General features: G+C 42.3%; 1 protein-coding gene across 1 annotated transcript in view; it reads right to left on the bottom strand.

The window, feature by feature from the left end:
• The window catches only part of DMD (dystrophin), a 2124834-nt gene that overhangs the window by 64376 nt on the left and 2043477 nt on the right, over positions 1-16981 (bottom strand). Inside the window, 2 exon segments of the mRNA XM_047715765.1 lie at positions 627-738; positions 3393-3559. Of these exon segments, the coding sequence (XP_047571721.1) occupies positions 627-738; positions 3393-3559 (279 nt within the window).

Below are 16981 nucleotides of genomic sequence, written 5' to 3'. Positions count from 1 at the left end.
CCCACGTGTGTCTGAGCACCGAGTCTATGTCCTGTCCAGGTCACCAGTGATTCTTCCCAAGTTCTAAGAGCCACTGAACACCTCCCCAAAACAAGATCTTGAGAGAAAGCTCCACCTTTAATTATAGAACCTTGGGCAAATTATGTAACTTCAAGACCTCAGAGCCCTCATCTGTAAGAATGGGATAATAATAATACCTACTTCACAGAGTAGTTTGAAAGGCAAAGGCACAGGTATATATGTATGTATGTATACATACATACACAAAAGAGTCACAAAAAGAAATAAAAATAGAAGGCAAATTCCTAGCATCAGTTAAGCCAGACTGACTGAAAGCTGTGGGTCAGAGATTCAGAGGAACCCCACATCACCCCTACCCCAACACCCAGCACGCCCCATGGCCACACAACGGCTAGGGCTGTGCCAGATCAGTGTGAAAATGGCTTCCCGGCACCACCCCACGCACTAGGGATCGAGTCAAGCTGAAGGCCACAATGAGGAGTCCCTTTAGCCGGGGAACATCCGGGGAACTTAGAAATCCCAGCATCGCACATCATCTGCAATAGTGGACAGAAGTGAGGCTCCTTCCTGGTGAGCGAGCTCTTGCGGGGAGGCATCTGACTTACCGGTGTGCAGTACTCCACCATGGGGTAGTGCATTTTATGGCCTTTTGCAACTCGACCAGAAAAAAAGCAACTTTGGCAGATGTCATAGTTAAAGTGCTTTAGACTTCTGTACCTGGTGAAAAACAAAAACACACACATATGTATTTCTTCAAATCAAACTCCCCAGGAAAGTTGTTTTTTTTTTTTTTTTTTTAAAGATTTTATTTATTTATTTGACAGACAGAGATCACAAGTAGGCAGAGAGGCAGACAGATAGAGAGAGAGGAGGAAGCAGGCTCCCTGCAGAGCACAGAGCCTGATGTGGGGCTCGATCCCAGGACACTGGGACCATGACCTGAGCCGAAGGCAGAGGCTTTAACCCACTGAGCCACCCAGGTGCCCCGAAAGTTCTTTGATAAGCCTTCTTCCACACTGCCTTAATTCCGGAAACAGAATGCGGTGCTCATTAATCCCATAGGTAAGTGGTTAACTTCCTCCATCTACATATCTCTGCTGCTTCTCCTACAGTATCAAAACATTTTGGCAGGAAGATCATCCTATAAACATATGGAAGAGGAAAGAAAATTTCAGCTCTCATTTAAGCTCCACGAGGAACCCTTTCAGATTAAGTAGGAAGATACTGGCAACCTTCCAGTCTTTTGAAGACCAAACACAAGATGCTGAAAGATCTTCCAGGGGAGAGAGAGAGAGAGAGAGACGGATGTGCTGCAGACCCCCTACCCATTCTGGGGACAAACATTTTCCTGAAGCAATTATTTTCAAAACAATTTATCAAGAGGAAGCAATTTCATAAAATAAAGGCAAATGAAACAAGGACTCTCACTGAAAATTCATCTAACTTTAATCACATTTTCTGATTGACTGGCATGATTCACCTTGAGGTAGTTACTTGGATGATCTCTTTTATGTCTCCCTCTTCAGAACTGCCTCCCCCCCCCACCGGCACCACGTTACCCACAAACGATAAGTGAAGCCCCAAGAAAAGACAAATCAGAGCTGGATGAAAGCAGCTGTAATCTCTAAGTACATACGCCCCCACTCTCAGTATACGCTATTATTTCCTATTCTCCCTGCCTTTCGCTTTCTTAGATAACAACACTAGCCAATTCAAATAAACATATTCCTTCTGCCACATATGGGGATGTGGGGGAAAAGCTACCTTTTTTAGATCCCAACCATCTTCTGAGAGGGGGAGGAGGAAAGAGAAGTGCTGCTTCCCGAAATAATCGAATTCGATAAGGGCAAAAGAATTAAAGACAACGTCACTCTCAGATCTTCCAAAGCACTCCCCTTTTCTAGTCTTGAAGCCTCCCCCTGCACATAAATCTCAGTCACTGACCAGGGCAGTTGAGAGAAGAAAGTAAGTACTGGAACACAGTCCTCTGTGGGTTCCCCTCCCTCTCTCCCCTGGCATCCTTCTTAACTGTCCTTGGCGAGCACTGTCTACTCAGGGTTGTCGATCTAGCCTTTAGAACCCTCTAAGGGGGGGCGCCTGGGTGGCTCAGTGGGTTAAAGCCTCTGCCTTCGGCTCAGGTCATGGTCCCGGGGTCCTGGGATCGAGCCCCACATCGGGCTCTCTGCTCGGCAGGGAGCCTGCTTCCTCCTCTCTCTCTGCCTGCCACTCTGCCTACTTGTGATCTCTATCTGTCAAATAAATATTTAAAAAAAAAAAAGAACCCTCTAAGGGTTTTTGCAAAAACTTCTTTGTCAAGAACATGAAGTATGAAAGGACAGAAACACCAGGGGTAGAAAGAAGGAATAAAAAGCACATGAATGGCATGAAGTAGATATTTGGAAACAAAGAAATAAAGCAAGTGTGAGCAGAACTAAAGAGTATTTACTCAGCTGTTAAGTGGGTTCTGCACAGGCACAGGCCATACAAGTAGTAGTTGTGAACTACTGGGGAAACCCGGATGTTGAGCCACATGTTGAAATTTCAAAATCTGGATTTGGGATTCTTGTTCAGTAAGATTAATTTATCTAACAATATCCCCTCTCCTGCAAACAGGTCAACGAGGCTGAAGATTTAAGAGCCAACTGTTTTCCCCGACATTTTTAAGAATATCAGAAAAATAACCTGCTATGCTTCCTAGCTCTTTCACTTTTAAATTTATAAAGAACCTTTCCCTTTTTTAGCTGCTTTGTGAAATTCTCATTTACCTGCATACTTTATATTCCCTCAGAAGTTCATTAGGAAACTATGCAAAGAGTGTAATCAGATTCGCAGATAAAGAAGCACGTTCTGGGTTGCTTGAAACATTTCTTGTGAGTTCAGGGAACAAAAGTGATACAAAACGAGTAAGAAACTGAGCTACCATGACAGGTCTCCCCAAACAGAATCATCTCTTAGTCTTAGAACTGATTCCCAGAGGATTTCTATAAACAGGACAAAAAAAAAAAAAAGAAAAGAAAAAAGAACCATGGGAAAAAAAAAAAAACCCAAAGAGATGGTTCCCACCATATGGCCCTGGGAAGGAGGCAGCACGGTGACTTGGCATTCCCCTGCGGGACAGGTACTGCCGTGTATGCAGGCGGTCAGTCGATCCTGTTCAATGGCACATGTGGCTCCACAGAGCCCCACAACAAAAGGTGCAGAGGGCCACCTACCTAATGAGTCAGAGCCGTCCAACTAGCCTGGGGACCAGGGCAGTCACTTGGGAAAGGAACAAACTGATGGCAACTGGCTCAGGAGATGAAAGGTCAAGTCCGAAAAAGGTGAGAGACTCGAAGAAAAAAAAACAATGCCATCTGGGGGGTTCCGGATACCTGAATCCGATGATGGGACACTCCTTGCAGATGTTGCACTTGGCCTGGTGCTTGGCAGTCTCTGCGGCAGCCACCCGGTGCAGGACAGGCAGCCACACCATGGACTGGGGCTCCAGTCGCATCCAGTCTAGGAAGAGGGCTGCTTCGATCTCAGGTTTATTATTAGCCTGTGTGGATGGGAGGAAACACAGGGGTGGAGGGGTGGGCATGGGACAAGAAGAGAAAGAAGGGGAGAAAGGAAAGGAAGCAGACATCAGTACAGACCAGACATTATGAAATTCAGAACAGTAGTGGTGCAATGAGACCCACTTTTCACATTCTGTTTCTGTCAATGTCCCCGTCGCGGCCACACGAGCCACCTACCCCCTAAGGCTAGACTAAGAGTACACTGCCATTACTCTGTTCAGTTGCTAGATGACAAGAAAACAAAGCAAAACCAACACATGGAGAATGGCGAGCCAAATACATACCTGTGCCTCAACACTCCCTTTCGCTCCATGTTGGAACAGATACGTAAGAGTGAGCCAGAAGGAAAACACTGAGTGTTTATCGATAACATTTCAAAGGAGGTTAGGGAAAAACCAACTCAGGAGTTACTGATTCCTTGTTTTTTCCTGGAGAACCTATGTCTCAGTGTTTCACGGAATCATAATAAGATGCTTGAAAAAATACTGGGTCCTGGAGCTTTGTTTTACAGATGAGAAATCTGAGACACAGGTGAGGGAAGGAGCTTTTCAAAGGCCACTCCTAGAACCCAAGACTCCTGGTCTAGGGTTTTCATGGTGGCCTACTGCTGCTCGTCTGTCTCTATTTCTCTGCCTCTCAAAGGCTAAACTGAATCAATACCATTCCTCCCCAACAGTACCATGATTTTAGAAAACTCAAAATGTATTTACCCATCATCTATGGATTGAAACAGTCATGCAATTTAATTACGTATTTGTTAATCCTACGAGATGGCGTTTTAATTTTTTTGTGTTGTCAGACTGACCAATATATTGGCCACTTTTATTTTTCTCTTTGCTTCTTTCATCTCACATTTTCCATCTGGGATCCCTTCTGCCCAAGTATATCCTTTAGAATGTTCTTGTAAGGGTCTTGTTGGAGGAGAATTTCTCGGGTTTTGTTTGGTCACAAAAATCTCTTTTTAAAATCCATATTCTTGACAGCTCTCCTCATTGGGTATAGATTTTTAGACTGAAAGGGTTTCTTTTCCCTTTTTTTTGGTTTTGTTTGCTTTTATTTTGTTTGGGCACACTGAATTGTTATTCCACTTTTATTTTACTTTCTTTGTTACTACTGTTAAGAAATGTCAGCAGTAAAGCAGACTATCACTCCTTTGAAGGTAATCTGTCCTTTCTCTATCTTGTGTTATGTTTCTAGGGTTTATTGAGACTTTTTTTTTTTTTTATTCACTGGGCTTCCTGAATCTTTAGCATTTCTGGTCAGCTCTGGAATCTTCTCAGTCATGATCTCATCAACAAACAACATCTCTTCTCCATTTCCTCTCTGTTCTGCTTACAGGAATCTAATAAAGGTTAGACTCTCTCAATCTGGCCTGTGTACCTCTGCATAGACCCTCCCTGTACTTCATTTCTAACAACCCCTTCGATACATTTCTCTCTTTGGTAGCATCCAGTCTGCTTTGTTAATCCCATACAGTGAGTTTTAAATTTTGGTTATTATACTTTTTAACATCTACAAGTTCTATTTGGTCATCTGTAAGGTCAGTTCTACAAAGTCTGTGGCTCCCTGCAGATATTTTTCAATCTTATCTGTTATTATTTTTTTAAACAGAGTAAACATGGTTTTCAAAAATCCATCTAATGATTCCAAAGTATGAAATTACTATAGGTCTGCTTCTGCAGTCTAAGGTTTCTGTTGGTTCTTATTCACCCTGGGTTCTTGGGCACTTAATTTTGTTTTTTCATGATGTACAACACTGACCTTAACAAAAATCTTCTGGAGATACTCTGAGTCCTAGAATACAAGTGCCTTCTACAGAGTGGCTGTTCATTTGCTTTTGCCCAGAACCAGAGGACACTGCCAATTCCAAGGCCGATTGAAAATGAACATAGAGAGGGGTTACTTAGTATCAAACAAGTCACGAGTATCTGCACTGCAAACCCATGTTGCTTCTCTTGGAATGTGATTCCCTAACCACGAATGTGTTCATACCCTTCAGACAGAAAGGCAACAGGGTCTGGACCAACAGTCATTTGGCTTGCAAAGCTCACCACTTCAGCACTAGTCCAGCCGCTACCCCGATTATAAATTTAAGAGCATTCTAATGAGCTATTTGATCTTGAATTTCCTAGCTGCAAAATGCTATCAATTTGAAGTACTGACCAAAAACTTTTGTGGAGCACTCTTTTCTGTGTACAGTGCTATCACAGGGGTACTCTGTGGAAAATTGGGGGGGGGGGGATCATGGAACCTAAAGATGAAAGGAACCATGCAAGTGAACTCATCCTTTTGGAATGGCACCACAGAGCCGTCAGACCTTCCACAGCCATCGAGTCTCAACTTATGCGATGCTGGTGTGTACTTACAGCCACCGTGTATAAATGTCAGCCATACAAGGGAACCAACGTCCTTAACGGAGGATCTTGAACATCTGAGTACAGGTAACCCTGTCAAAAGTGCTTCATTGCACAGAGGGCTGAAATCCACAGAGCACAGCAGAGGCTGCAGAACCCAACCGCCAAGAGTTCAAAGCCCAGCTCTGTCATTTACTAGCTGTATTGACTCTGGTGAATTAAATTTACCTTTCTGAGTCTTACTTTTCCTCTGCCATGAGCTGGAACTCTGAAGAGCACCTGCCTCACAGGGTTGTTTTAAGATTTAAATGAGTTAAATGAAAGTCATGTGGAATGGTGTCTGGCACACAGCAAGAGTCATGCCCTTGTGTGCCACTGTTACCCTCACCATTCTTGTCTGTCCCACCAGAAACCCAGAGGGTCTCAGGCTTGGTGGAGTCCTTTCAGTATTTTATCCGAGCTGTTATGTCTGTCCATGCCTCTTCATCCCTATTCCTTTTATTTTGTTTTTTTAAAGATTGTATTTATTAATTAATTTATTTGAGAAAGAAGCGGTGGGGGTGAGAACCTCAAGCAGACCCCACGCTGAATGCAGAGCCCAACCAGGGGCTTGATCTCACAACCCTGAGATCATGACCTGAACCAAAACCAAGAGTCAGACGCTCGACTGACTGAGCCACCCAGGTGCACCCCTCCCCCCATTCCTTTTATTTCTCACAGGACATGCCTTGGTTTGCCACTCTCCTTTGGAAGACTATTCTTCAAATATGATCTGTTGGTGGAGCCCCTGGGTGGCTCAGTGGGTTGAGCCTCTGCCTTTGGCTCAGGTCATGATCTTGGGGTCCTGGGATCGAGCCCCGCATCAGGCTCTCTGCTCAGCAGGGGAGCCTGCTTCCCCCTCTTTCTCGCTCTGCCTGCCTCTCTGCATACTTGTGATCTCTGTCAAATAAATAAATAAAATCTTTAAAAAAAAACAAAAAACAAAACAAAAACAAAAATGATCTGTTGGGAATGGTACCTCTACTTGTCTGGGCAGTAGGATTGCCATGGCTTTCTTTTGTTCTGTATTCTAAGCTCACATGCGGTTTCCACTCAAGTAAAATCTCTGGATCAGTGTTTCCCGGTGCATCCAGCAGATCAGTCATCCAACAAAATGTTTCATGAAAAGAAGGTCAAATTAATTACGGAAACACTGCACATTATAATTGCCTCTTAAAATGCTTAATGCATGTTAACATATTAAAAGCTGAGAAGGTCGTTGGTAAAGAAACACGTTAAACTCTGTCTGACCTCAGAATTTCCCACACTAATCATTCAGTGATCCCAAGACCTTTATCTTTTTTTTTTTTTTTTTTAACTTTTCAGGCTTATGAACACCACAAAATACTAATGTTGCGGTGGGCATAATGGGAAATGCTGTTCCTGGCTGTTTCTAGTGATTCCTCTACTCTGCTTGTTCGTCTCGGATTGGCTTCTTTCACTTTCCTCAAGATTTCCTGTTAGTCTGAGCCCACTGCACGATTTCAGCAAAATCTTGCAGAATCCTGACTCTCACAGCCAACAGATTAGCCATTCTGATTGGCCGTTCTTCCCCACTCTGTGTAATTTTTACATTTTTAAAACTTATTTATTTTAAGCGATCTTTACATTTGAAAACACGCATTCTGTCTTCATCAAAAAGTCCCTGGTGAAAATATCAAGCAGGCCGAGGTCACACAGGACAGCTTGCTGTCAGTTCAACAGAAACCCAGGCTTCAGCCTTCTCCTGTCAGACTAGGCCTTTTTCCGGTTCTGTCACCGTGTAGGCTCCTGCACACATTTCTCTATCTTGTCCACAAAGACACAACGACAGACTATATCAAAGGAACTACAAGTTTCAGCTACAATACGTCCTATGACAATCTCCTGCTCCACTGGTCTAAAAACACACTTTATCAAAATAACCCTTTCTAGCGAGGAGACAAACCAGCACAGGAAGACAGTAAACTGAAAAACATTACTAATTCTTTCCTATTTGAAACATGGATTCATTGTCGCTTCACCTGAACCTATGCTTTTTTTTTTCTGACTGATGCTGAGAGTTTGTTTACTGATGAATTAACAGATATGCTGTAGAGTAAAAATCAGGCTTAATACAGGAAGTACCGTAAGACTAGAAAGCTTCTATTCATTCCAGAAGATGGAAAGTAAAAATCTGACTATGAGTCAGCAACAAATATAGGTGGAAAAACAAAAAAGCCAAAAAGCAACACCACGATTATGATGTATAATTGAAGGCAAGCGGGTAGAGTGTGAGGAAATGGGTCTCATGACCCTCGGCACTGTTCAAATCAGCCTTAGAAAACGCAGTCGAGTTCTGGGGACTCCAGCTGACCCAGAATTCAGAGAAGGCTTGGCAGAAAGACACAAGGATAATTAAAGGGTTTAAGGGAATTGGGATTATTTGGCCATGAACAAAAAAAAAAAAAAGAGAGAGAGAGAATGAGCAAGAAATAGTGGCTGAAGGGGCAATTTAATAACAGTTTTCAATTATGTGAATGGCTCTTGCATTGGGGCCTGTGACCAGCTGTTTGATCCTTCCACTGAGGCCAGAACAAGAAGGAACAGGCTTAAGCAGCATGAAGAATTTAGGCTGTAACTCATACAGAATTTCCTGACGCAGAAAATTGTTAAAGCATTAGAGTGAATTACCCAGGGAAGCTAGACAATGTTCTCCACTTTCAAAATACTATAGATTCTCTTGTGTTTAAAGGTTGGAAATTCTCAAGGCTCTTCCTCGCTCCTAGGATGGAAAATCCATCATTTTGGCTTTTTAAAAACTGCTCACCAATGCCAACTGACAGCACTGAAGGCAGGATATGAGGATTCACACGCACTTTCTATGTCGATCTTTCATTTTTACTACAAACCATTCTGTATCCTAGTGGTATATTCCCTCTCCTTTTGTCTGGCAATAAAGAAGGGAAGAATTAAAAACCAGGCAAGCTTCTGTAAAGAGCTAACAGCACTAAAATAAAAACCCAGCTAAAACGACACTTCGGCCTCTCTAGAAAAAATGGCACAAGAGGAAGCTGTTGAGGACAAAAGACAGGGACGAAGGCAGTGAATTGGATCATCCTTTTAGGTGCTATTATCTGCTGACCAAGGGAGAGGCCTCAGATGCTTTTTCTCAGTATCAAGGATGACCTTGACCTCTCCCCTAAACGCCAAGTTCAAACCATTTAAGCAAGAACTCTTCAAACAGGCCATTTGGCTCTGGGTTTTGTAATGTTTTGGTTTCTGGTCTTTTTTAAGACTCTTTTTGCCGTTTCCAAGGCAGGCGGAGGCAAAGAGCAAAGATATCCCAGCTCCTTGCATTGTGAGAGTTACTGTTCATAAGGATCTCGGGATTCCACCCCAGCTCCGTTGGGCCTCATGCATCAGCCACTGTCCACAGCTGGGAAGCAAGGGAAGGAGCCCCGCACAGCAGGCAGCAGGGTGGGGCTTGATACAAACGCCATCTTTTTTTTTTTTTTTAAGATTTTATTTATTTGACAGAGAGATCACAAGCAGGCAGAGAGGCAGGCAGAGAGAGAGACCAGGGGAGGAAGCAGACTCCCTGCTGAGCAGGACCCTGGGATCATGACCTGAGCCAAAGGCAGAGGCTTTAACCCACTGAGCCACCGTGGCGCACCAATACAAACGCCATCTTAATGAGGTCCACAAACACTGCCAGGAACCCCAGTATCTGGACTTTCCAGCCAAAGATGTCATGACCAAAATAATCATTTCAAAAAGTATGACATGCCAAGTTTGGAGTTGGGGGAATTGCCCGGGGTTCAGAATTACTTTTGGGTTTCTTTCATGTTATGCTTCCCATAAATCCTGAGGCACCAAAGGACCAGGCCCCAAATGGCTGCTAGAGAGTCAATGTGAACGCTCATTTTCTGTCAGGATTACAGTATCAGTTCGCAGCTACAGAATAAAAGTGATGGGAAGATTTCTGAGCAATCCCCACACCCCAGCTACCATCAACACATACATTGTAATTTTAAGAGAAGGCAATTAAGTATCTCGACTTTGAAGTTTTTGAAAAACCCTGTCAATGCTTAATCAACTGGGAAAAAAAAACTGTATAAAGTAAATATTATGCAAGAGACTGCACCCAGTAGTTCTCAGATGATTAAAAAACAACAACAACAACAAACTAACTATCTAAAAAAAAAAAAAAAAAAAAACTTGCCCAAAGCTGAAGACAAGAGCTAGGTTTCCATTCCCACCCCCCACCCACCCTGCAGTGATAGTTTATGGAAGTGAATGAAGGGACAGGAAATCAGCTGCAGTGTGATCACAATAAATAAAAGGAAGGATTAGAGTGTCTGAATGAGGTTAGAATTTTTAAAAAACTGCTGAATCATCCCAAAAGAGCAACAAAATTAAACCTAAAAGGGTTGTCTAAGGAAAAGACAAAATAAGCACATTCTCAAATAAATCTCTCTCTTTTGGTTCGTCTGTTGTATCATATACCAAAGGGCTAATAGTCTCTTTCTAAATTTGGAGGGTATGTTTAGAATGATCTGGCTTCAAATATGAGAATATACAGATTTCGCACTGAGAGGCTCTGCGGGGAATCCCCTAGGTAGGCAGCCATGCTCTATGTCAGTGATTCTCAAGGAGGGACAGTTCTACATCCCAGAGGATATCTGACAGTGTCTGGGGACATTTCTGGTTGTCACAACTGAGGAGGGGGATATTACCAATGTCCAGGAGACAGACGCCAGGATCCTGCTAAAAATCCAACAACGCACAGGACAGCTCCCTCCAATTAAGAATCATCTCGACCCAAGTGTCAGTAATGTCAAGATTGAGAAACCCTCGCCTAATGTTCACATCTCACATTGCCATGGTTCATTTGTTAGAAGTCAGAAACCAACATGGGGACACAGTGTTCACTAAGCACCGGACGTCCCTGGGAGCTATCTTCTACCACACAGAAACAGAGAAGCCATCATAGGCCTGTTCCACTATTAACTGGGAGATAAAAGCCACACTGGTTAATATATCATGAAGAGAGGGAAGCAAAAGGACCAAGAAATTTTAAAAAAACAAACCAACAAAAAACCCGAGCTAGAGGTCACAAGCGAACCTGGTAAAATCGCAGACTCAGATTTGAAATCAAGCTGCTTCTCGAACAGACAACCCTGTGCAGCATATTCCAGGATGAAAAGCAGCAGAAATGTCTTTAATTGTGGCAAATAATTATCGCAATCAGCTTGGATATGAGAGAGCATGTATGCAAGTGCACGTGTGCACATATGTTGTCATTTCATTTAATAGAATTCCTGCCCATTTCGAAGAAAAATAATAACTAAATATATAAATGTTGAATACATTCATATGCATGAATAGAATTTCTAAACGGTCTTACAGAAAAAGGTAAATTTATGGAAAACACCAGGACAAACCAAGGATTTTTTTTTTTTTTTTTTTGGTGAGAGTTTTGTCTCTCCTTCCTGGCCATTTTCATTTGCTGTTCCATTAGTAAAATGTCCCCTTCATAAATCCAAATAACCATTGCAGTATCACTACCGCTGTTAACAGAGAAAGGCATGAATAGTTCACAACCCAACTTTTCTGGTCCTGAATGTGTAAAGCCCGAGTTTGGAAAGAAATGCTAAATTTAAATTGATCAAAACTGTTTTGTAAATCAGTGTGTACACAAAGCCTGTAAAACTACAAGGAGAATGGCTAGCCACGGTCAGACAGTATAGGACAGGCAGTTCCTGGCTGTTCCCAGAGCTGTTATTACAATTTCTTTAACAACCTCTAAATCTACCAAGGGCATCAGTGGAATATTTTACATAAGAGAGAGTCTGCACAAGCAACGAACATAAAAGGAGGAACAAGAACAAGTTGTAAAGAATATTAATGACTCTTCTTCCAAACAATCCCAATTTTTATGAAAATCAAATGAGTGATAAAAAATGTCTTCTATAAAACTTGCATGTAACAAATAAAACAGAAGAAAGATGGCATTTTGATCCTCTTAGACACAAGATACTCGTGATTTCCATGTGAGCTGCTGAGCAGATTACAGTCAGGGACACAAGGGATCACTTATGAGTGCTTCCACACAAGCTTGGTTCACTTCTTGCTCTTAGTCTACACTACTTCTGTTCTGAGAACAGTTGGTCTCCCATGAAGGGCCACACTGTATGTACAGGAGTCTTTTCTGTACCTTCTATCTCTGTCACAAGTGTTGCTACCCGGAAGACCAGGTAGTCTTTGCTGATAATGACCAAGCTTTGAAATGAGTACAGTAATCCATTTCCTGTTCTGCCCTTTCCATTTATAACATTTAACATCTTATCCAAAAGGGATACATGAGCCCCTATGTTTGTAGCAGTATTCACAATAGCCAAATTATGGAAATGGCCCAAGTATCCATCCAGTGGTGAATGGATAAAAGAAAATATTGTATATAGGAAATGTATATAGGGGTGACTGGGTGGTGCAGTCAGATGAGCACCTGACACTTGGTTTCAACTCAGGTCATGACTTAGGGATCATGGGATCCAGCCCTGTGTCGGGCTCCATGCTTAGCACAGAGTCTGTTTGAGACTCTCTCTCCTCTCCCTCTCACCGTCCCACTCGTGCTCTCTCTAAAATAAACAGATCAATGTCATAGACAGATACACACACACACACACACACACACACACACACACAGGAATACTACTCAGCCATAAAAAATAATGAAGTCTTGCCACCTGCAACAACATGGAAGGAGCGGGAGAGTATATTGCTAAGTGAAATCAGTCAGAGACAAATACCAAATGATTTCACTCATATGTGGAATTTAAGAAACAAAACAGACAAGCAAAGGCTAAAAAGAGAGTGACAATGAGCGAGTGAGTGAGCCAAATCAAGAAACAGACTCTAAACTATAGACAACAAACTCATGGTTACCAAAGGGACAGAGGATGGGGGTGAGTGAAACAGGTGAAAGGGATTAAGGAGTGCATTTGTCGTAATGAACACTGGGTGTTGTACAAAATGTTTGATCACTATATTGTACACCTGCAACTAATAACACTATATGTTAACGATACTGGAATTAAAATTTTAAGAAATAGGAGGGAAAAAAAAACCAAATTGTGGAATACCCATAAAATGTAATACTGTAATTTAAAAAGAATGACGTATGGATACAGACAATATAGATAAATCTCAGTTATAATGAGTTAAAGCAAAAATGGGTTCGTCATATAATTTGCATAGAATTTGCACAGAATTACAGACTATGCAAAATAATCTACAGTGACAGAAACCAGGTAAATTGCCACCTAGAGATGGGGATGGGTGGCAGAGGACATGGGAGGACCTGGAGAGATTACCAAGTGGCCTAAAAACACTTTTTGGGGTGATAGATATGCTCATTTTGATTGCCACAATGGAATCATCATGTGAACACATGTCAAAATTATCAAATTGCACACTTTAAAAATAAGAAGTTTAAAAATGAAAACCGCGAGTGCCTGGGTGGCTCAGTGGGTTAAAGCCTCTGCCTTCGGCTCGGGTCATGGTCCCAGGGTCCTGGGTCCCAGGGTCCTCTCTGCTCAACAGGGAGCCTACTTCCTCCTCTCTCTCTCTCTGCCTGCCCCTCCCCCTACTTGAGATCTCTGTCTTGTCAAATAAATAAATAAAATCTTTTAAAAAAATTAAAAATAAAAATGAAAAACGAATTAATTAATAGAAAGGATAGGAGAAATTTTAAACGGGGGGGGGGGGAATACATAGCTCCTGATACATTTAACTATGTTACAGATGAAAAAAGGCTCAAAAAAGTTAAGGAAACACCTCAAGATTATCTATTTCTTTAATACTTCAATATGTACACATAAAGTAGTCTTGAAAAAATAAAGACAGAAGTGATTTCCCAGGAAAACAGACAGGCTGCTCTCTGAAATCTGTGGAATCATTAACTTGCCTGAGAGTTCTAGAGACTCTGATATGTAAGGAAGGCCTGCTGGGACAATACCCAGCTACTAAATCTTCAACAAAATTCTATTCTCATCTATTGTCAGCTGTATGAAAGTACAAGTAAACCCTCAAAAACCACTGTGATAAACACATACTCCTATCTTTCTAATCACTTCCTTTTCCCCTTCTTTTCGGTAACACAGATCCTTTCTCCTTCCATTATGTGCTACAGCAGATATAAGCTACAAGGTCTGATAGGTTCAGTCCACCTATACTGAAGTAGCATAAAAGGAAAAGAAACAGCAAAGCCTATGAGCAGGGGCTCCTAGGTGGCTCAGTCGTTAAGCCTATGCCTTCGGCTCAGGTCATGATCCCAGGATCGTGGGATCAAGCCCCATATCGGGCTCCCTGCTCAGCAGAAAGCCTGCTTCTCCCTCTCCCACTCCCCCTGCTTGTGTTTTCTCTCTCGCTGTGTCTCTGTCAAATAAACAAGTAAAATCTTAAAAAAAAAAAAAAAGCCTATGAGCATCTAAATCTTCTTGAGCACAGAGCTCATGTTACATGATTTGGTTAACTTGTCACTCCTATAAAAGAGCTGACTGACACAGAAATGTATATATGTATTTTATAAAGAATTTATTTATTTGAAAGAGAAAGAGAGAGAATGAGCAAGGGAGTGGCAGATGTAGGGGGACAAGCAGACTCCCCAATGCAGGGAGCCCCATGCAGGACTCAATCCCAGGACGTTGGACCATCACCTGAGCAGAAGGCAGACTCTTAACCCAGTGAGCAACCCAGGTGCCCCCTGAAATGTATTTATTAAATATATATTTACATTGCTATGGAGAAAAAGGACCATCCATTCTGTACAGTAGCATTTTAGGTAATACCATGGGAAAAAGCATATCCAAAGGCAGCTCAGTCAGGAGAAGTCTTTTCTTGTACCTTCAACATCACTTTGGAAGTCTGCAGTGATACTCAAAAACAGAGAGGGGAAAAAAAATAGAGAGGGGAGAAGCAGGAACCCTTCTTTACGGAAGAAACCCAGCTACTACGTATGAAAAGAAAGGCAGAATCAGAAAATCTCTCTTATGCAACCACCAATATGATCATCTAATTAGAAAAGGATCATCAGGCAGGGCACCTGGGTGGCTCAGTGGGTTAAACCTCTGCCTTCAACTCAGGTCATGATCTCACGGTCCTGGCTGGGAAGGAGCTCTACATCGGGCTCTCTGCTCAGCGGGGAGCCTGCTTCCCCCTCTCTCTCTGCCTGCTTCTCTGCCTACTTGTGATCTCTCTCTCTCTCTCTCTGTCAAATAAATAAATAAATAGTCTTAAAAAAAAAGGATCATCAGGGAGGCTAAAATTATACAGTGAAGGGTTTTTAAGGAACAGGATATTCATAGGGTCTCAAAATATCACACAAATGGCTTTCTAATGACAAAGGGACAAACATACTTTTACAATGGAAATATCTGGCACACACCACCTTAATATACTTAGCATTATCAGTAAAAACAAAGTGTTATTTTGTCCCTCCAGCTGTGACCTTGTAAGGAGACACCATCACCTCTGGTGTCTTCTGGCCAAAAAATGTTAACCTGTATCTAAGCTAGAGGAGATAACTAGAAAAATCCCAAATATAGGACATTCTTCAAGAGAAGTGGCCTGAGCTCCTCAAAAATGTCATGGTCATGGAGTGCCTGGGTGGCTCAGTCAGTTAAGCATCCACCTTCGCCTTGAGTCCTGATCCCAGGGTCCAGGGATCCAGCCTTGCGTCAGGCTCCCTGCTCAGTTGAGCGTCTGCTTCTCCCTCTCCCCCTGCTTGTGCCCTCTCTCTCTCTCCCTATCTTCTATCAAATAAATAAGAATCTTTAAAAAAAAAAAAAGCTTGGGGTCATGAATGAGAAAAAAATGCTAGGGGACTATTCAGATTAAGTGGAAGTACGGAGACATGACAAGCAAATCCAAGACAAAAACCCTGACTAGATCCCAGAAGAAAAGAGCCACCCATAAAGAACATTCTAGAGCAATGGGGAGATTTCAATGTGGACTGCATGCTAGATGATGCTACTGCTTCAGTGTGAAATTTGCATGATGATAGCTTTGCAGTTATGCAGAAAGTCTTTAAAAAAAAAAACCACCATGTGGTGAACTGTTTAGGGGTTTATGTTTGATGTTGTGATGTCCCTTGACTTAAACAGTAAAGGGAAAAACTGTGCTTGTGTGTGTATTCAAATATATGTACCTACACGGGGTAAAAGCGTGAGAAAGGGGAACATTCATGGGATAAAATGCTAACCAAAGGCTGTATGTATGAGATGTATGACTGCTCATTACACTAGCCTTTCCATTCTTCTCTATGCTTGAATTTTTCCAAAATAAAATGCTGGTTGGAAACCATGGTTTCTTCTAAACTACCCCTTCATGAGGGAGGGGGCAAGGCAGGTGGGAGGGTGAGTGACTTTACCTTTTTTTAAAAAAGATTTTATTTATTTGACACAGAGAGAGAGACAGAGACAGAGAGAGAGGAAGGGATAGAACGGGAGAGAGATAAAGAGGGGGAGAGAGGAGAGAGAGAGAAGGCACGCAGGCAGAAGAAGCAGGCTCCCCACTGGGCAGGGCACCAGAGGACATGGGGCTCATCACTTGAGCCAAAGGCAGATACCCAACTGATTGAGCCACCCAGGTGCCAAAGAGTGACTTTAATAATTATTAAAAGGTGGGGGGAGACGGCATTAATGTCACTGATATAAAATGTGAAAGGCTCTTCAGGATTACTTTTCTCAAAAAATACAAACCTAACACCAAACTGATTTCCTCCCTGTTCTCTTAGCTACACTGTTCCTAAAACATCCTTTCATACTCTGCCTAGATGTGCTTTTTCATGGTTATCTGTGAATTTTCAGCATAAAAACGTTTAAGAATCCCCACATTCACAGACATTTTTCATGTCTGAAATAAAGATGGAGCGGTCAAGAGTTGTGTTTGTGAGAGAAGAAGTAAAAGGCTTCCTGTAACTGCTGTCTTGGGTAGAAATCAAGTATTTTATTTAAAGTTCTGAAGATAATGAGCAGGTTGGAGGCC

Source organism: Lutra lutra, chromosome X, assembly GCF_902655055.1.
Source record: "Lutra lutra chromosome X, mLutLut1.2, whole genome shotgun sequence".
In the NCBI taxonomy this organism is placed as follows: domain Eukaryota; kingdom Metazoa; phylum Chordata; class Mammalia; order Carnivora; family Mustelidae; genus Lutra; species Lutra lutra.
Note: the sequence above shows the minus strand (reverse complement) of the source record. Positions and strands in the feature narration are given on the sequence as shown.